Source organism: Poecilia reticulata, linkage group LG19 (assembly GCF_000633615.1).
Source record: "Poecilia reticulata strain Guanapo linkage group LG19, Guppy_female_1.0+MT, whole genome shotgun sequence".
NCBI classification, from domain to species: domain Eukaryota; kingdom Metazoa; phylum Chordata; class Actinopteri; order Cyprinodontiformes; family Poeciliidae; genus Poecilia; species Poecilia reticulata.
Genome location: NC_024349.1, coordinates 8,881,729 through 8,902,663, shown reverse-complemented (window position 1 = coordinate 8,902,663; position 20,935 = coordinate 8,881,729). Strand labels below are relative to the sequence as shown.

Here is a 20,935-nt window from a genome sequence, read left to right as displayed (position 1 = left end):
GCAGATTTTAACATTTTTAATTTTAGTTTCTAAAGCGAATGTACTTGCATTAAATGAGGGACAAATTTTATTTATTTTTAAAATTTAATTATTTCGTTTATTTGGTACAAGCATCATTCCGGTTCTCACTCCTAACCAGTTGGTGGCGGTAATGCACCACATTGTTGAGACCCACCAAAATAAACGAAGAAGAATCGGCATAGAGAAAGAGGTGCTGACTCGACCTCATTTTAAGGAGCTGTTTTCTGCAATGGACGGGTAAGAGATTTACATTAGTGAGTAAATATGGCCGCAGATTAAATGTTTTTGTGCTTATTTGTTTTTTGTACTTTAAGGTTTAACTTCCCCAGTGTCGGGCAATAGTTAACATCATCTTCCGATGTGAATGCGTCCAAAATAAAGTGTGGTTTAAAACCAATCATATTGTATTTAGTCCATCTAAAATGAATTTAAAAAGGTATTACTTTTCTTTAAGCGCAACGAGCAATAATGGCTTCAGGGGTCGGGGTGTAAAAAGTATAAAAGTTGCGAAAATATGCTGTACCTTGATTTTAATTGATTGTGTCGTCGGTATATTCATAGAAGACGCAATCGTGCTGAAAAGTGAAACGTATGGTAACTTGTGGCTGATTTATTTTAAATCCTAAGCTGGGAATGCAGAAAATATTGAATAAATTCACCCAGCGGCGGATTTAGAAACTGGTGAGGTAAGGGTTTCAATGCTCCTCTGTGAAAAACTAAATGTCAACAAAAACACGCCAAAAAAGTGTTTGTAGTCTCACTGCCTCTTGGAAGTTTTATGTACAAATACCATTTAGTTATTTCAATAAACATTTATTTGAAAAACAAATGACAATTTGCAATCAAATTTCTACCTTTTTCAGTCTGAAGACATTTCAAAATATTAAATCAGGTAATAGAGTTATTACCTGAGCAGTTTCTAACTTTTACTTTAACTTCTTGGACTAGTACTTTTTATTTTTACTTATGTGAAAATAAGTCAAAGCATTGGTACCTTTACTCGAGGACATTTTGTTTCGATATCTACTGCTGTCAGATTGACTTCAAATTAAATATTGCTGAATCAATATTTAATTTGAAGGCTTTCAGACGAAAAAAAGTTTGTTTTTATGAGGATAATTTTGAGGATGTAAAATTTGTGGGGATGTCAAGCCTCTACTGCACTAAACGAACCTGAAGTTGACTTCCAATTTGGGAATTGCCCTTTATCGAGCTTTATTGAACATTCACAAATCAATTTAAGCTTTCATAAATCGTAGTCTGACCGTTGGTGTGAATCCGTAAATGAAACGAGGACCAGTCCTGAATAATTGTGCTCCTCTGGTGTCACGTGTCACATTTATGGTCCAGCAACCCACCTGAAATATAACCTGGAGTGTTTAATCTTTTTGTGTCTGCAGACTTGAAGCTGTTACAGTGGAGCATTATAAGGCAGGCATGGTGCTCAGTGGTGCCGGTGATGCTCTGGGCTACAGGGGCGGGACCTGGGAGTTTAATTATGTTGGACCAGACATCCACCAGGTCAGTGAACCATTATAACCACCAGCCTAATGGTTTTAGGTTCGGATGACATGTTACTTTCAGTTACTTGTGGATTAATGCCTATTTTTTATTAGGTTAAAATTACTTTCAAAATTACTATTAACATCCTCTTACACCTGCTTTTTGTGTTGTAGTTCAGTGTTGTAGTTTGGCCGCCATCCAGCAGATGGCGCCGCTGGTCATCCTTAATTGAGCGGAGCCATTGATGCAGAATCAAAGATGGCGGCCATACCGGGAGGATAGTTCGGTTTGGGAGGCAATATGTACTTTGTGCGGTTCTGTTTTTAAATGTAAACACGGACAAACTCCTTAAGTTACCACATTAATAGCCTCATTCAGTCGATCAGCAAGACGAAGCAACTTCAAAAATTACTGATTTGCTAAGAAGGCGAGGTTGTGATGACAGAAAAGCGGAGGATATAGAAAACATGTAGCATGATGGAGGAAAGGGGACGGTTGATTTTGAGGAGCGACGTGCACGATGGGATTTTAGGGTCACTATAGATATATTTAAAAAAAAAAGACTAAATCTCTACCAAAAACTAAAAATTCTGAGATTCACTTCAGAAATTATTAAAAAAGAGAGAGAGAAACTTCTGAACTCCAAAAGTCGAAAATTAGCTTGAAATACTCTAATACTCGAATTAATGGATGTTCAGATTAATCTCAGAAATGTTCTAGAAAAAAACGTGGAAATTTCTGAGAAAATGTTTGCACTCATGGCCAACAAAATTCCATCACTTCAAAATTAAAAAATACTTTTGAAAGGAAATTAAATGTTGTTGTAACTCATTAATTTAGGTTCTTCAAAGAGTTATAATTATTTTTAAATTAGAACTCTGCAGTGGTCTGCACTACACTGAATCTGAAGAAGCCTCTGACTGAAAACGCTGTACTTTCCCAAGACAGTCTCATAAAGAGGATGGTCAGGATTTGATTTATGAAAAGCACAGCTGAGATCCTGAGGTTCCCAAACCAGAAACCTTGACAGTCAGACTGGATGTAAACCTGGAAAATTAAGAAAAATGCATCAAGTTTAATTTTGAGTTGTGGCAAGTGAATCAGAAAATACTTAAGGAAGTAGATGACGGGTGTTTTTGATTATTTTTCTCATCTTTAGGAGCTGCAGAAGCTTGGTGGGTTGAAAAAAATCACTGTCCGGCTTCCTGAATGGCCGGTGAGCGACGACACAGTTCTGCATCTTGCAACAGCTGAAGCTCTGATAACAGGTGAGTTATCAGAAAACCCAGTCAAATATGTTATTTTGCTGACTGACTGCACCCCACCTTCTAGATCTCCAGCTAAATCTAATTTAACCTTTGCCTTGATTTTCTGTCCTATTAACTCTGTATAACAGAAAAATGGATACTGGAAATTGAACTTTTCCCTGATAATATTGACTTCGTGTGCAGATGAAGTCAATATTCATCTTTTTTTAGGAAACCTAAAAAAGTACCTTTAAAAAGGGAACCTACTATGCAAAATTTACATTTTCAGTGTGTTTATACTTTATTTTTAAATACCCAGCAGTTTTTTTGCAATAAGTTAATGTTTTTGGTGTCTGGAAAATGAGTCACTTCACCCGAATGGAATGTCATATTCCACGTGCACTGCGCTGTCGCCTAGCAACCCCCACAGAGTTCCGGTCGTCACCTAGCAACCCAAACTGAGCTCCAGCACCTTTGATTAGTTGGTTTTACCACTGTATAATGGAAAAGACAATTGTTTTGTCGTTGGCTTACCATCTAGAAACCACTTGCTTCATTCCTGTTTGTGTATGAGGCTCTACTTCTGCTTTTCAAGGATGCACAGTTGGCTGCAGTCATTTCCACATGCAAATGTAAATGTTGAGTTTGGCAGCGTGACCAGCATCAGCTTTTTTGGGTATATAGTGACAAGAGGGATTAGATCAGCTCCTTCTGAAAGGAGTTTAAAATAGGCAGAAGTGAGGAGACTAAATTGAAATTATCCAAGAATGATTTTGTGTAAAAAATGTAGTGAACCTGTTTTGCATAGCTCACAGACCTATCCTAAGCATACTGACTTCAAATTGAGCGAACGTTTATGTTCTATGCAGGAAAGACCGAGGAGAAACTTCTGGATGAAGTGGCGTTTTGTTATGTGAAGGGGATGAAAGACATGACTGGAAGGGCTCCTGGAAATACAACCGCTTCTAGTAGGTCTTAATCATTAAATTACATCATGTCCACTTGTAGCAGAGATATGTAGAAGTAAATATACTCTTAGATGTTGACAGACTGAAGCCTGGACAGAAAGGGGGCCACAGAGTGCCGTATAACAGCCGGGGTGCCGGCTGTGGAGCGGCCATGAGGGCCATGTGCATCGGCCTGCGGTAAGACAAACCTCTGGGACTTCTGGACTTTAAAGAGTTTGGGTATCTAAAGTCTTCCAACACAGGATAATTAGGCAAGTGGATGTCTGGTTTTGACAAAATCTTTCAGGTTTCAGGAAGCAGAATTGTACAAGAAAAGTAATTTGCTATCCTGGAAAAGGCTTGGATTTCTGTTAGGTGTTTTTTTTTTGGTTGATTTCTGTATAAAGTCTTTGAAAGTGTTTGATATTCAAACTGCACAGTTTTACAATAATGTGCAGACAAATGTTTGTTTAAAAGTCTTCACTTGGAAAACGATTTACAGTTGAAACCAGATATGTTCATACACCTAATAAGAAGACACATTAATTTTCTCTGTGTGTAAAATTAAATTAGACCTCTCTGTTTTACGTCATTTATAATAGTTTCTATTTGCTAAATCCCAGAAAACGTAGTGAGAAATTATTATTTTTTTGACTCTCTTTGTATGTTGTCATTTACCTAAACACAATCTGTTTGGATTCTTTTGATGTAATTATTCCTACAATGACTTATTGATCAGTGTAATTGAAATAAAGGTTGGCTTATATTTATATGTTAAACAACATTATTAAAATAGCAGGATTTTTAAAATTAAATTAGTGTTTTGGTCTCGGACCGATAAAGTGTTATATTTACTTATATTTTAGTTTACCTTGTTGCTGCTGTAGAAGGTTGATAGTATCACAAGACATTATTAATAACGTGAATTAAATCTGTCTTTTTTTGGTTCATTTGTTTTGTTTTTATCTTCAAAATGCTGCTGGAAAAGTAAAACTTGCAATAATAATAATTTTACTTTGGAAAGTTTAAAAACGATGCGTTTCTGTCGTTGAATCACAGAACCAGTTCGTTTTTGAAGTCGCACTGGAGCGATTTCAAAACACTTTGTTTCACTTTTGAGATCTGTGACATATCCTCACCAATAAACCCCAATTCTGCTTTATTTTACCCTCCAGGTATCCAAACCCTGACCAGCTGCCTTCTCTGGTGTTTGTTGCCGTGGAGACGGGCAGGATGACTCACCATCACCCAATCGGTTTCCTGGGATCCGTTGCGTCGGCGCTTTTCGCCTCCTACGCCATCCAGCGGCGGCCGCTTGAATCCTGGGGTCTGGGTCTGCTGGAAGAGGCCTGTCCCATAGCCTTGAAGGTTATTATAGACAGCGGCTTCTCTGTGGAGGAGAATCTGAAGGATTGGGACTCCTTCTCTAAGCACTGGAAGCGGTACAAGCTGCTGAATTCAGTTTTATTTTATTTTATTAGGCTGTGCTGATGTTCGATTCAATTACGATTAGATTAAAACTAGTTCCATGCGGCTAATAACGTCCGTTAGACCTTATATCTGTGTTGTAGTTTTGCCGCCATCCAACAGAGGGCGCCGCTGGTCATCTTTAAGCGGAGCCAGCTGGTACAAGATGGCGGAGGCATACTAGGACAGTAGAGAAACGGTCCGAACAGAGTTCGGTGTGGGACGTAAAATGCACTTTATTCAGTTCTTTTCTGAAATATAAACTCTTGACAGGCTCCTTAAGTTGTTTGGAAATATAAATACCTGACAAACTAATCAAGTTTCACCTTAATGACGCTTATTAAGCCCAGGTGCACAACGGGACAGCCGCACCGTCTCATTAAAAAATTATTTTGTTGCTAAGGCATATAATGACAGTATGAGGCAGAAAAATTGTATTGTGATGGATAGAGTCATTAAAATGTCTCACTTTGTGGGGCATTAAATGTTTCTAATATTAACCTTTTTATTTTTCTATTCAGCAATCTAAGAGGTTCTTGTTTTGTTACATTTTATAAATATGTTTAAGTTTAATAATTTTCTGTTTATTCGGTCAGTATGGAATAAAGCTGGCAAAATTGCTAATCTATAATGATGTTTCTTTAAATAAAATCTGTATATTATCAAAAATAGAGCCATTAAATGGTTTTTCATACTAGATAAAACATGAGACAAAATGGCTGCTTATGAAGCAGATAAAATTAATCAATTTCAAATTAATTCATTAATCTATAATTTGCATCCCATGTTTGAACATAATTGATTCTTAACTGGGTTGTAAACATCAGTGAGCTTTTCCCTCTGACCTCAGATACCTGGATCTGCGGGGAATCTCTGACGGAAAGGGGCCGGTGACCTGGCCTGACCCCTACGGTGTGGCTGAGAGGGATGAGGCCTATAAGAGCTTCAGTCTGTCTGGCTGGGGGGGATCCTGTGGCCACGATGCTCCCATGATAGCGCTGGATGCCTTACTGGGCGCCGGTTCAGACTGGGAGGAGCTGATGAACAGAGCTGCTTTCCATGGAGGTCAGAAGTTCAAATAAGAAATGTCTCTTTTGTGTATTAATACCAGCTTTAAAGGAGTCAATTAAACAGAGTTCAAACCTCTAGTCCTCTGCAGGAGAGTATTGTTTCGCTCTTTACTTGGTTGCATGAGTCGGCTTTATAGCTCAGGGATCAGAGGTTTGAAACTTGGACACAAATGGCTGTTTGAACATGGACAAAACTGATTTTGGCCATGGTGAAACTGGTAGAATCTGGAATCAGTGAGGTTGATTCATCCAATTTTGTTGAATGTTACTTCCTCTAACACTGTCAGAGTTTACATTATTTCACATGAAGACATGAGGATGATTTAAACATGTTTTTTATGGCGTTATACCTTTGTGGTTTTGTCCAGGTGACAACGACAGCACAGCGGTGATCGCCTGCTGCTGCTGGGGCCTTCTCTACGGCACCAAAGGGGTTCCTGAATGCAACTACTCCAAACTGGAGTACCGGGATCGTCTGGAGCGCTGTGCTGAGAAGCTTTACACTTTATCTCACTAAAAACACATGTTTCTATTCTATCTCTATTTTCGGTGCTTTAAATCAGTGCTGAAGTGGTAGATACCTGAAGTCTATAAAAAATATATGCAATATAAAAATGGTAAATGCTCTGATTGTATGGGGATGATTAGGTATAGGTTATGTAATCACTTAATCTGTGATCAGCTCAGTCAGAATCTCCTCAGCATTAACGTCTCTCTCCACCAGAGGGCGCTGAGCTGTGATGGGAAATGGAAAAAACAGATTAAAGACTTTAAGAAATGCTTACTTGGACGTTGATGGTGCCATTTTAGAGACTGTCGTAATGTTTTCACTCCTCGCTGTCCTGAGAAACCGAGGAAGAGAATTGCAGCATGAATGTTGGAAATATGGTTTAAAAATGTTACATTTTATTTATGTTTTGCCTCATGATGGTTAAATTCAATTTAAAGAGAGTTTGGGGCGTATAAAGTGAATTATCCAGTGTGGGGGGATTAGCTTGGAGACCTAGTAAACCGGGACCCTTGAAAGTTCAGTCTGCTTGTAATGAACCATCGTCAGGATGTGACTGATTGTGTTTAAAAACGAACTATAAACACTTAAATTCTAGCAGCTTGCACAAAGACCAGACATACTTAACCTGCACTGTATATTTTAGTTTAAAAATGCTTTCAAATAAGTAATTCACCTAAAAATATATTTTTTAATATTTTGATTTGTTCTACATAATTTTGTTGGCTTTTTCAGCTCTACGATATATTAACAATTGAAAGTTTATTCCTAACTAATTAAGATTAGTTGTATAATTTATAGCTAAAATCTACCTTAGAAATGAAATCTATGGAAATGACCTGAATATTAACATCATTTTTAAAATAATTTCACTCTGCTGCTATCACCTTTTTCACATGTTGTTGCTGCTTTCTGCTCTTGTCGTTTTAATGATACTGCTGATTTTTTTGATACCGACTTTATTTTTTTTACGGCGCTGAGAGACGCCCATGACTTTTAGACCAACACTTGTGCATTCACTCTAACACTGTATCTGGGGTAAAATTATCTTCATTTGCCTTGATATAAACTCAGAAACAGCTGGGAATGAATCATAAAGAACCTTGTTATCCTGTATTAAATCAACTGTTTTACTGCATCGACCAAATGGCTGCAAAAATATCCTTGTCGGATTGACAAGGATATTTTTACCATTGGCAAAATTGGCAGCCATTTCAGAATGGCTGCCATGTTGGCTCTGAGGGATGAAAGATGGGAATGTGTAAAAGCTACACGAATGCCTGTGGAGTGCTGACAGGATGGAAGAAGCCACTTTTGTGATTTTTGTTCTATGCAAATAAACTAAAGTCAACTCCCTTATTTTTCTTTACTTCTTCTTTGTCACTAAGATGAAAGTAGATTCTCTTTGCTCATCAACCACTTAAATGCAGATTACTACAGTAACCAGAGATGGGAGGATTACCCAAAAATGGCATTAGAGTAAGAGTAGCACTACTTCCAACATTATTTTACTCAAGTAAAAGTAAAAACTAGCTGTACAAGAAATTACTCGAGAATAAAGTATTTGGTAAACAGCTACTCAAGTAACTAAGCAACTCATGTTTAGAAATTACATAATCAACAGACTAAAATATATATTAATTACAAAATAAAAATCAGGGGAAAAACAAATATTTTTCCAAATCATTTCGTCTTTATATCAAACACCAAACAAACTTAAGGCGTGTTTTTGTGTCAGGTGAAATTATGGTTAAAACAAGCTTGTTTATCATTCAGTAAAGTCACAATGGGTAGAGAAATTTTACTACCAATAAGAGTAATGATACGATACCTCAAAATAAAACTACCCAACTCAAAGTAATAATACCCCTAAAAGTAAATGTTCCCAAATGTTACTCATTTGAGTAAATAACTAGTTGCTACCCAATTGTTCACTGTGAAGATATTATCTTTCCGCGTTCTAAACTAATAAAAACTTTTACCGCTTGGTGGCAGTATAACCCAGAAAAGCCCACTGTCGGTGAGAATGTAGATCTGCAGTTGCACCATCCCTATGTTGTGTAGATCTAGAGTAGGCTCCTTTTTCCTGACGCGAAGCACCCGGCGAGGTTGCCGCACACGTTTTCCGTGGCCCTATTTTAGCAAACCTGGATTTTATAACCTTTCAACGAGAACAAACACACGATAACAACATTTCCAGAACGACATAAGTAAGTTCGGTCATGAATGCAATAATAGTCAAGTATTTTGCTAGCTTGAAAGGATGCTGTTAATTCACTGGAAACTCGTGTAAGGCCTAATATTTTCACCGTAGTCTCTGATAGCATTAGCTTGCTAGCCGCGCCACATTAACGGCTTCAGTATAAATAAAAATGCTCTTTGCTTGGTATTTAATTGTGGTATTTATTTACAAGATGTTTGGGATAATGTGTACAACTTAACCGAAAATACAATCTATGTTTGGCTAAATTAGGTCATTCTACTTCATATGTTAAAGAGTACGTTGCATTACTGACTGTTAGCATGTAGATAGCTAGTTGAAAACGTAGGTCCTGCCTCACTTACGTATGGAAACGCAATTTATTCTAAAAAGAAAGAATGATTTAGCATTTATCAAAAGACTGTTTATGGCAATAAAGCTAGGTTGCATAACGGACGTAAAGATTGAGTTTCAAACTATAGATAGTCGGCTACTGATATTGTCAAAGGCTTGACAAAGTTAATAACGGTAAGATTAGTTGTTTTTTAACGCCTGAATGATTCCGGCTGAGGTGTTTCATTCGAGTCGGGTTGCTGTATGGCAGGTATCGTGATATAAAACGATACCTGCCATCGTATCGTTGGCAGGTATCGTTTTAGTACTTATATTACTTAATATAAGTAATAAAATAAAAAAAATCCATTTGACGGTACCACTTTACTGATTCACTGCACATTTTGGATTACTTTTTAAATTATCACCTTTGGTGGAAATAAAAAAATCCTCCTCTTTTGTCCTGATTAAAGAATAACTCGTATCCATATAAATTTGAAAAAAATCAGTATCAATATTACAGTTTTTCAGCAGAGGACGTTCACTGCTCATTTGTAATTTTTAGCAAGTATAAGAAGAAATATAAATAAGGGTGAATGAATAATTTAACATTCTGCTTTTAATGATACATTTTGCTTTTTTCTGTGTTATTATTTTAATGAGATGAGAAAATTAACAATTAAAATGTTTGTGGGATATGTACAGGTGGAGCAGGTGACCTTTTTTATTTTGAAGGACAATTTTGTTTACAGACTTCATAATTAAGTTTTTTTTGTTTTGTTTATTTTGGATATTTAAAATATCTTCCAGTTCCTGTGTTAAATATTCATTAGATTTCAAAGTTTATTGATCTTTGAGAATGTGTTCCTCCATTATTATACCATTATATTACTAGAAAATGGTCTCAAAGCATCAATACTATCATTTATCACAATAAGTTCTTGGAAAATTTATAGTCCAGCAAAATGTGTTATTGTGACGGATATAAGTGGAGCATCGGCATAAATTTTGTGTTGTCTAGGCAACATAAAATAATTAAAAATCTAGATATTGACTGTTCAGTACATCAGCTGACCTCTCTGATGTGTAATGCGTATCGTTCCAAATTGACAGCTCCTTCCAGCGATGTCTCGTTTCTTCGCCACCGGGTCTGACAGCGAGTCAGAGGAGTCGTCATCCGCCGATGAGATCACCCCTAAAGCGCCCGGAACGACCTTCAAGCAGTCAGTGCATCTCTCCAGTTTTTCATCGCATCAAATCCGTCTACTGAGGTCTCACACAATAATACTTCTTTTACAGGTCGCTGCTCCTTAGTGACGATGAGGAGGATACTAAAAGAGTGGTGCGTAGCGCCAAAGACAAAAGGTGGGTGTGCTTTTAAACAGCCTCAAAATGGCAGAAATCGTCCACCAAGCTCATCATTAAAAAATAATTTCCATTTAAATGTCAGGTTTGAAGAGTTGACCAACTTCATAAAGACAATCCGCAACGCCATGAAGATCCGTGACATGTCCAAGTGTCTGGAGGAGTTCGAGCAGCTGTGTCGGGCCTTCCTGAAAAGCAAGAACATAGTGGACAAAGAAGGAGTTCCTCAGTTCTACATCCGCCTGCTGGCTGACCTGGAGGATTACCTCAACCAGGTCGGCTGCCTCCGTTAATACCAAACAGCAGCCAGACGTTTCTTTTATTAAACAAACAACGTTTGTTCTCTTCCTTGAAGCTCTGGGAGGACAAAGAGGGCAAGAAGAAGATGAACAAGAACAACGCGAAGGCCCTGAGCACCCTGCGCCAGAAGATCCGCAAATACAACCGAGACTTTGAAACTGAAATTGCTGCTTACAAGGAGGTAAGGTGGAAATAAAAACAACAATGGTTGGGGTAAGAAAACAGAAGCACCTGAACAGGAATAAAAATATTTTTTTTCACTTTTTAGAACCCACAGGAGTCTGCAGATGAAGAGGAGGAGAAGGAGCAGGAGGACTCTGGTAAATGTTTCTGTTCTTAATGTTTGTCACGTTCTCAAGAAACGCCAAGATTGCAGAAAAGCCCCAGATTATCCATTATATTAGATTCATAGTGAAAAATATTTGCACTTTTGAGGATTACAGATAGGCCTGTCATAATAAACAATAAATCAATTAATTAAAATGAGCTTAATAATAATAATTTTTTTCTTTTTCTATCAAAAACTGGATGGCAAAAGTTTTCAGTTTGGTGCTTTGACCTCAACCAGCCCTTTTATTGAAGGGCAGTTTAGTTTACATAGACTTCATGATTCATTTTATTTGTTATTTTCTTTATTTATGTTGGATATTTAAAATGTCTTCAAGCTCCAGTGTCAAACATTCACTGGAATTTAAGATTTATTGATCTTTGAGAATGTGTTCTTGCATTATTATACCATTATATTACTAACAACTGGTCTCAAACAACAATATATAATTTATCACAACAACTTCTGCATCCAGCAAAATTTGTTATCATGTCAGGCCTAATTAGAAGTGTTAAGATCTTCTCAAAAACTCTCTTGTTTTATTTCCCCAGGCTCCTCGTCTGAGAGCGACGACGATGATGACGACGACGTGGGGGAGGAAGTGTCGGCAAAATCCTTCCTGAAGAAAAAACCCGAAGGCCCCTCAGAAGCGAGCAAATTCCTCAAGTCTGCCAAGGGCTCTGGGGTGAGAGGCAGCGAGCTGTTTGACTGCTTCACATCCTTGAAAATGTTTGGATATTAATCTGGTGTTTTCAAGGTTGATTTCTGTATAAAGTCCTTGAAAGTTCTTGATACTCAAACTGCACCGTTTGGCAGCAAAGTCAATCTAAGGTTTGATTAAAAGCCTAAATTTGGAAAATGAAATTTACAGTTGGAACCAGATATTTACATGTACCTAATAAGAAAACACAGCATTGTTTTTTCTGACTGTCTGAAGTTAAATCAGACTAAACGTTTCTTGTTTTAGGTCAGTTAGATTCACCAAAATTATTTCTGTTTGCTTAATTTCAGAAAAGTTACCAAGAACGTTTTTTAGAGATTGTTTGTAACTTTCTTTATATAATCTTTTAATGCCATTTACGTTATTTATCTGTTGAAATAAAGGTTAGATGATATTTTATGTTAACAAATGTTATTAAAATTAGGCAATTTATTATTAAATTAATGTTTTGTTCTCAAACCAGTGAAGTGTGAGATGCATTTAAAAACATAAAATTTTGTTCTATTTCAGTTTCCCTAGAACGTAGAATACTATGACAAGACATTAAGAGCTGTAATAAATGACATCATATAATAGTGAATTGAAATAGTTTGGGTTTTTTTTTTTTTTTAGATTTTTTTGTATTGCTTTTATCTCCAAAGTAGGAAAGTTTGAAACTTACCTTAAAAATGTTTGAAAAGTTCTTGAATTTCCTTTGAGAAAAGTCTACAAACAAATTGCAAATGTGAACGTCAGTTTTCCTTCCAACAGGACGAGTCGACTTCTAGTGATGAAGACGACGATGATGAAGACTGGGGTGGCGACACCGAGGAGAGCGGCAGCGAGAGCTCGGATGACGAGGAAGGGAAGAGCAAATCTCTGGCCACTGTTTTCCTCAAGAAGTAAGTCTGGAGTCCGACGGTCGGCCCAAATCGCTCTGCAGCCAAACGGGTCGCTAACGGGAACGTTTACCGTCCTCAGGGTGGCCGGCGCCGACAAAGCCGGCATCAAGAAGGGCGAGAAGAAGAAGAAGCTGCCGAAGAAAGACCGAGGTGGGGATCTGCAGGAGGGCGAAGGAGACGAAGAGGGTTGGGAGAAGGTTAAAGGAGGCGTCCCTCTGGTCAAGGTAGAAATTCACATTTTGCACGTTTTCATCCGTCCGTTTTGGTTTTAAAAAATCAAAACGCACATCCTGCACATTTTTAGGCAGTAAGTTAATGTGTTTTTGGTGTCTGGAAAATGAGCCATTTGAAAAACCTCTTGAATGTTACATAACAAATTAGCAGGCACTATGCCGTTACCTACCAACCGCACCTGAGCATAGCTCGTTACTTAGCAACCCAAACTGAGCTCCAGCACATTTGGTCAGCTGGTTTTACGCTGAACAACCAGAGTTATGTTGTTGTCTTACCATCCAGAAACCACTTGCTGCATTCTTACTGGTTGTACTGGAGGCTCCACTTCTGCTTTTCAAAGATGCACGGATGTATAATTGCACATCTGCTTGCAGCCATTTTCAAGTGTGATGGTAAATATTGAGTTGGGGCGTGGCCAGCAGCAGCTTAACTGAATTTAAAGTCACAGGAGCTCAAACAGGCAGAACCGACTAAAATCTAATTGCCTAAGAATGATTTTGTGCAAAAGAATGTAATGAACATAGACTAATCCTAACATGAGCATAATGGATCACATTAAGAGACGTGTCTCTAAAACAAAGCAAATATAACTGAGCTCTAATGCTGACGTTGATCTGGTGTTTTCTGTCCACCAGGAGAAACCAAAGATGTTTGCTAAAGGCACAGAGATCAACGTTCCTGTGGTGGTGAAGAAGCTCAATGAGATCCTGCAAGCAAGAGGCAAAAAGGGAACAGACAGGTAGGAGGAAACAGCTGTGACAAACCAAGAGTTTCTCTAGTTTCCATCTTGTAAAAGCCTGATAGCGCTCCTTCACAGTTTGTATTTTCTACTAACTGGAGTTCCAGTAGGGCTGCACAGTGGCGCAGTTGGTAGAGCTGTTGCCTTGCAGCAAGAAGGTTCTGGGTTCGATTCCCGGCCCGGTCTTTCTGCATGGAGTTTGCATGTTCTCCCTGTGCATGCGTGGGTTTTCTCCGGGTACTCCGGTTTCCTCCCACAGTCCAAAAACATGACTGTTAGGTTAATTGGCCTAACAGTTGGGGCCAACTCAGTTGGTGCATGGTTGTTTGTCCTGTGTGTCTCTGTGTTGCCCTGCGACAGACTGGCAACCTGTCCAGGGTGTACCCTGCCTCTCGCCYGGMACGYYAGCTGGAGATGGGCACCAGCAACCCTCCCGACCCCACTAAGGGACAAGGGTGCAGGAAAATGGATGGATGGAGTTCCAGTAGATTTATGATGTCGTCTAACCGCTGTAGTGGACAGACGAGCAGCTCAGATTAATGTTGGTCTGTTTAAATGATGAGCCGTTCTTTCCTCGCACAGGGCTGCTCAGATTGAGCTGCTCCACGCTCTGGAAGTCATCGCTGCTGAGAATAATCTGGGCCAAGGAATCCTGGTCAAGATCAAGTTCAACATCATCGCCTCTCTGTATGATTACAACCCCAACCTGGCAGCCTTCATGAAGGTGAGCCTCTGCGTTCTAAAAGATCCAACGTCACCGAAAGATTTTAAAATGATTTGTGAGCCGAAATGGTTCAGATTCTTCCAGAGTTCTGGTGAGTTTGAGGTTCAGGACGTTTCTGTTTTGTGGTCATGTTGCTCTTCAGGCCGACATGTGGAAGAAATGCCTGGATTGCATCGACGAGCTGCTGGACATCCTGTTTGAATACAACAACATCTTCATCGGGGAAAACATCGCAGAGGACAGCGAGAGTCTGATCATCTCCGATCAGGTGAGCTGAACTCTTTATTTAAGGCTCTAACGGTTCTAAATGAAAAGGTTTGTCGTGTGATCAACAACCGGATATTAATGCCAGTAGAAAACAGGTTATTATAGTTAACTAAAATAACAAATTGAGAAAATATTTTTGCTAATGGAAATTATTAAAACTGTAATTAATGGGGGGAAACTATAACTGGAACCATGTCATGCATTGTAAAACGTGCTGAAATTATAACGTCCTTCATTTTTGTGTTTGTATTTATTAGCCTTTCAGATTGATGTAAAATAAATTTGTTTCTTATTTATTTAGACTACCACAGTCTTGTTCAACAATAATTAAATATTTAACCAAAATACATCAATTGAGTTTTTTTTTCTTACCTTAGATGGAACATAAACACAGATTAGCTCACATTTGTAATGGAAATACATTTTTTTGCTGTTGTTTTCTTCTTCCTGTCACTGGTGAGACCTTAAATTTCTTTAGTTAGTTCTTTAGTTTGCAGTGTGACGAATCCATGAACCGCTCTGTGTGTGTGCGTGTGTGTGCGTGCCTGCCCGTCTGGCCATCAGCCTTTCAGGGTGCGCGGGTGTGTCCTGACGCTGGTGGAGAGGATGGACGAAGAGTTCACCAAGATCATGCAGAACACCGACCCTCATTCACAAGGTACAAAACCCACTATTGTTGCTGCTGCGTCTGTATAAACAAACATTTTCCTTCATAAATTCACGTTTCTGTTTCTCTTACTTTCCGTCTGCTTGTGCAGAGTACGTGGACAACCTGAAAGACGAAGGTCGGGTTTGCGGCATCATCGACCGGCTGCTCTCCTACTTGGAGAACAAAGGATCCACAGAGGAGATCTGCCGCGTCTACCTGCGGAGAATCATGCACACCTACTACAAGTTCGACTACAAAGCCCACCGCCGCAGCCTCGGCCTGCAGGGAGAAACCAAGGTGAGGCGAGGTTGTGTGTGGAGGGAAGAACTGGGCTCCCAATAAGCATTAAGACTATTAATCGCAGGATAAATTTAAAAAGTCTGACCAGTTCTATTTGCATTCATTTGTTTTTCTTCTATTGTTTCTTCTCTTTTGCCTCTTTTTTTAAATTACAATTGTGTTTACAGACTTCAGTATCAATTTTATTTGTTGTTTTAATCATTTGGGATATAGTCACCTTTCAAACATTATTAAGTTCCAAAGTTATTTATTTATTTACTTTTTTGTTTTCCCCAAAATCACTTTTGGGGGAAAAAAAGACCAAAAAATTGGCATTATTTTAGGAAAGTCACAATATTTAAAATGTCTTCCAGTTCCATTGTTAAATGTTTGTTAGGAATTAAAACGTGTTGATCTCTTAGAATGTGTACTTGTGATATTTCATTTGCTTAACAATAAATTGTCCCAGAAATTGCAATAAATTATGATATTATTGTTTTTGAGACAGTTTAATTTCTCAAGTAATAAATTACGTTCACCTGTTTTAGTGCATCTTTTATTTTTTCCAATTAAATGATAATATTGTTTTTAAACTGTTTTCAAAAGTGGTAGTGGTATAATAATGCAAGAGCACATTCTCAGAGTTGCATTTAATTTCTAATGAATATTTAACACTGAACTGGAAAACTTTAAATATCCTAAATAAATAAACAAAACAACAAATGAAATAAACTGTGAAGTTCTTCTGTCTGGTTGAGCGAGAAGCCCCAGACTGAAGACTTTTATCATCCAGTTTTTGGTAGAAAGAGAAAAACAAGAAATCATTCAAATTGAAATTATTGAGTTTGTTTTCATTTATCCTGCGATTAAGTGATTTATTGTTTATTGCAACAGGCCTACTACTTGCATTATTGTGCCATTACCATTATATTATTTGAAAATGGGCTCAAAACAGTAATAACCTTGTTAAGTTCTGGGACAATTTACTGCATATCGTGGGAAGAACTGCGGCTCCTCAGAGCAGAATAACTTTTTGCTTTTCTGAATTATGCGTTTAGTCGGAGCAGGACCAGGAGGAGAGCGAAGGCGAGGACAGCGCCATCATCATGGACCGCCTCTGCAAGTTCATCTACGCCAAGGACCGCACCGACCGCATCCGGACCTGCGCCATCCTGTGCCACATCTACCACCACGCCCTGCACTCACGCTGGTACCAGGCCCGCGACCTGATGCTCATGAGCCACCTGCAGGACAACATCCAGCACGCCGACCCCCCCGTGCAGGTCGGTCCCCTCAAGACCACCGGAAACTCAGCCTGAGGAGAACGGGAATAATCGGCTTTTTGTTCCGCTTTCCTCCTGAAGATCCTGTACAACAGAACCATGGTCCAGCTGGGCATCTGCGCCTTCAGACAGGGGATGATTAAAGACGCCCACAACGCTCTGCTGGACATCCAGTCATCGGGCCGAGCCAAGGAGCTGCTGGGGCAGGGGCTGCTGATGAGGAACATGCAGGAGAGGAACGCTGAGCAGGAGAAGATCGAGAAGAGAAGACAGGTAAGAGACGAGGAGGACGCATTCACACCACCACGGTTTAGTCCCCTTTAATCCGACTCCAGTCCGGTTCCCTAGAAAGTTTGAGTAATTAATCAAACTGCTGCAGACCAAAAGAGAAAGCTTTGGTCTTTCTACATACCCTGGTCTGGTCTCAAACTCGGGTGCAGTTTGAATGCATATATGAATGCCAAACGAACCGGAGTCCACTCCAAAAACAATTTTGGTCCTCATTCAAACCGAGTCTACCGGACTATCAGGTGTGAAAAGAACCTTAGGCTACATTCACACAGCAGACAAATGTGAACAAAATAATTATTTTTTTTAATGGCAATCTAAACGACCAAATTTTTATCTTTCGCTGCCCAAAACATCAAATCGGTGGCACTACATTGGATACATATGCAACAAAGCGTCTGCAGTCTGAACAGTCATGTCGAATGTCTTTAATGTGAGATATGGGGCATAATTCTGCACCAGAATGTAGTAAATCTGGATGTAAACAATGTCTTAAAATTATAATTATGAACTCATGAAAGAATCTTTGCCACTGAAACGCATCACATCACAATCCAGTCACTTCTGGCTGTGACGACACATTCAAACAGATTTCCCTACACAAACGGCAGTCAGTGCTTCACAAAAGGTCATTGTGATTTCTTTTTATTAGCTTTCTTCAATTTGTTAATGTTATGGTAGATTATTTCACCTAAAACAATATATTTTTCCATGTTTCAAGTGAAACAATCTGCCATTGGAACTAGTACTTTTTTTCATGAATATTAAGGAATTATTGAAGTAAAACAAGCTCCTGTAATTTGCTAAAAAGTTACTTCTAAGTTAGTTTTGTCTTACTTTAAGTGCACTAAGATATTTGCACTAGAAACATTCTTGGTGATATTTGTGTTTTTTGCAATGATGTGACTCCAAGATGGCACCTTTTGGCTGCAGGTTCCTTTCCACATGCACATCAACCTGGAGCTGCTGGAGTGTGTGTACCTGGTGTCGGCCATGTTGCTGGAAATCCCCTACATGGCTGCCCACGAGTTCGACGCCCGGCGCAGGATGATCAGCAAGCAGTTCCACCACCAGCTCCGAGTGGGAGAGAGGCAGCCACTGCTGGGTACAAAGCAATCCTCCGAACTCCCTCCGTCAGGGATTCACCTCACTCTGGAGGCAGAGACGATGAACTTTAACCTTTCTGACCCCCAGGACCTCCGGAGAGCATGAGGGAACACGTGGTGGCAGCCAGCAAGGCCATGAAGATGGGCGACTGGCGCACCTGCCACTCGTTCATCATCAATGAGAAGATGAACAGTAAAGTGTGGGACCTGTTTCCTGAGACGCAGCGAGTCAGAGAGATGCTCGTCAGGTAACTCCGCCCTCCTGATCCCTGGTTTCACACAGTAAAACATCTTCTGAAAACATGCACACAGTGGCAGATGCCCAGGGTGACATCAGAGAGGGGCGGCACAACCAGGATCTTTAAAATAAATTGGATCTTATCTATCAGTTGTCCCAAGTACAAGTTTGCTGCCATTTGAATGAATGTGTAGCCGGATAAGTTTCCCTTTGTTGCTGTTGACGACATCACCTGCTTTCTGCTACAAAAACAAATCGGATCATTTCTTGCATTTTAATTGGTTGAAGAGCAGCAGGAGGAAGGGCCCTGCTCCTGCAAGAATCACAACTGTGTGCATATTTATATTTCAACCTTACAAAGTTGGACATATTGATAAATCATAGTGTGATTAATCTGATTAAATGCTTTTAATGGAATGACTGCTCCAATTTTCCACCTAATGTTGTTAAAACCCTTTACAGGAAGATCCAGGAGGAATCCCTGAGGACGTACCTGTTCACCTACAGCAGTGTGTACGACTCCATCAGGTAAACGCATCGTGTACAGATGAATCAACTGTATTGATTTATCCAATATTTTGTTTTTGATGGTAACATTTTTGAAAAATTAGAATTTTTTTTCCCCAACAATGCACTCCTTGGGTTTTTTTTTTTTTGTTTTTTTTTTTGGCTCAGTGATGTCAGCGCTCCGAGAGCCACCGTTTTGTGACTATATTCTCGTAATTAAACGAAAACTATTGTATCCTAAAATCCAAAAATATTTGTCAGTTTTACATTTTTTTTTCTTCTAGAAAGGAAAGCAAGAAAAAAAAATTGCTTCAAGTTGGATTTGATGTGAAAAATATCTGGGATTTTTATTCATTTATTTCATAGCAGTTCAGAAAAATGGAGAAGAAAAGGACAATTCTGTGTTTAGTCTGTGGAAGCAATCTGATTAATCTGCTCCAGAAAACCTCAAATTCACATTATTATATATTAGAAGACATTTAGATCTGCTAAAAACTATGCTAAATGTTTATTTTTATGTTTGTTTCTGTCTGTGATCTGCAGCATGGAGACTCTGTCTGAGATGTTTGAACTGGAGATCCCAACCGTTCACAGTATTATCAGCAAGATGATCATCAATGAGGAACTGATGGTTCGTTTTAGTCTTCCTATTAGCATAAAAAAATCTTAGTATTGAACCAATGAATTCCAACTGTTGGTTAATTATTAAAGGCGTTAAGAGCTTTTTGCACCGACCTCCACAGGCGTCGCTGGACCAGCCCACGCAGACGGTGGTGATGCACCGCACAGAGCCCACCTCCCTGCAGAACATGGCTCTGCAGCTGGCAGAGAAACTGGGCAGCCTGGTGGAGAACAACGAGCGGATCTTCGACCTGAAGCAGGGCGTCTACGGAGGATACTTCAACAGAGGTGAGCGGGACAGGAAACGTGGATTTAATCCTGTTATTTTTAATAAAATGGAACAAATTCTGATCTGAGCTGATATGGAAGAATTGTCTTAGATTGAGAAAGATCTGGAAAAACCAGATGATGTTTGAACTTAAAGGAGTTTTTATTTAAGAGTTAGCCTCCCGTTTTAGGATCATTTTAACTTTAGATTTTAATTTATAATAAATATTTAAATGAAACATACCAGTCTGATTTCTATGCAGATATCATCTGTAAATGCCTTCAGAAAAAAATAGTTTTGTTTTGATTTTCAGATCAGAAAGGCGGATATCAGCAGAAGCAGCCGTACCAGAGAGGTATATATTATGTTGCCTGCTCCTCCATGCATATATTTTGAATAATGCAGCTGGTTTTCTGTTTGTATTTAGTTAAATGCTGATTGTAATTTTAAAATTTTGACCTTTCAACAGATCAGAAAGGCGGCTACCAGCAGAAGCAGGGCGGCTACCAGCGAGGAGGCTACAGGAATCAAAACCAGAGCAACTACTGAACTTAGAAATTGTGCTGGGATTTTTTTGTCACTTTTTCTACCTGGAGTAATTTTCATTCCACAACACCAACAACAACCAATGGAAAAATGGTTTCAGTTTATCCTGAATCAGCTGAAACTTCCTTCATTAAAGCTATGAAATGTCTCAACAATACCACCATTCAGTACCGAACCCTGAAGATTTTCTCCTCTGTAGCAAAGCAGCGTGGTCAATTAGAACATGTTAACTATTATTTACTTAGGAAAACAGTAATAAAGGAAAAAAATAAACACTGTCTTGAGTTTGTTTATT

At 39.0% G+C, this 20,935-nt stretch overlaps 2 protein-coding genes across 2 annotated transcripts; both read left to right on the top strand.

The window, feature by feature from the left end:
• Positions 1-166: 166 nt before the first annotated feature.
• LOC103481399 (protein ADP-ribosylarginine hydrolase-like) lies at positions 167-8,122 on the top strand. Its single transcript, XM_008436805.1, has 8 exons — positions 167-258; positions 1,422-1,542; positions 2,684-2,792; positions 3,641-3,739; positions 3,811-3,916; positions 4,894-5,160; positions 6,036-6,250; positions 6,624-8,122. The coding sequence occupies exons 1-8, from the start codon at positions 251-253 to the stop codon at positions 6,770-6,772; spliced, it is 1,074 nt and encodes a 357-aa protein (XP_008435027.1). The 5' UTR covers positions 167-250; the 3' UTR covers positions 6,773-8,122.
• Positions 8,123-8,815: 693 nt separating this feature from the next.
• eif3c (eukaryotic translation initiation factor 3, subunit C) lies at positions 8,816-20,918 on the top strand. Its single transcript, XM_008436803.2, has 23 exons — positions 8,816-8,973; positions 10,410-10,519; positions 10,596-10,661; positions 10,747-10,936; positions 11,017-11,142; positions 11,230-11,281; positions 11,841-11,974; positions 12,761-12,891; positions 12,971-13,115; positions 13,761-13,864; positions 14,447-14,588; positions 14,731-14,856; positions 15,420-15,513; positions 15,614-15,801; positions 16,842-17,066; positions 17,148-17,339; positions 18,288-18,459; positions 18,549-18,708; positions 19,161-19,226; positions 19,749-19,836; positions 19,949-20,114; positions 20,408-20,449; positions 20,564-20,918. The coding sequence occupies exons 2-23, from the start codon at positions 10,422-10,424 to the stop codon at positions 20,641-20,643; spliced, it is 2,787 nt and encodes a 928-aa protein (XP_008435025.1). The 5' UTR covers positions 8,816-8,973; positions 10,410-10,421; the 3' UTR covers positions 20,644-20,918.
• Positions 20,919-20,935: the final 17 nt, after the last annotated feature.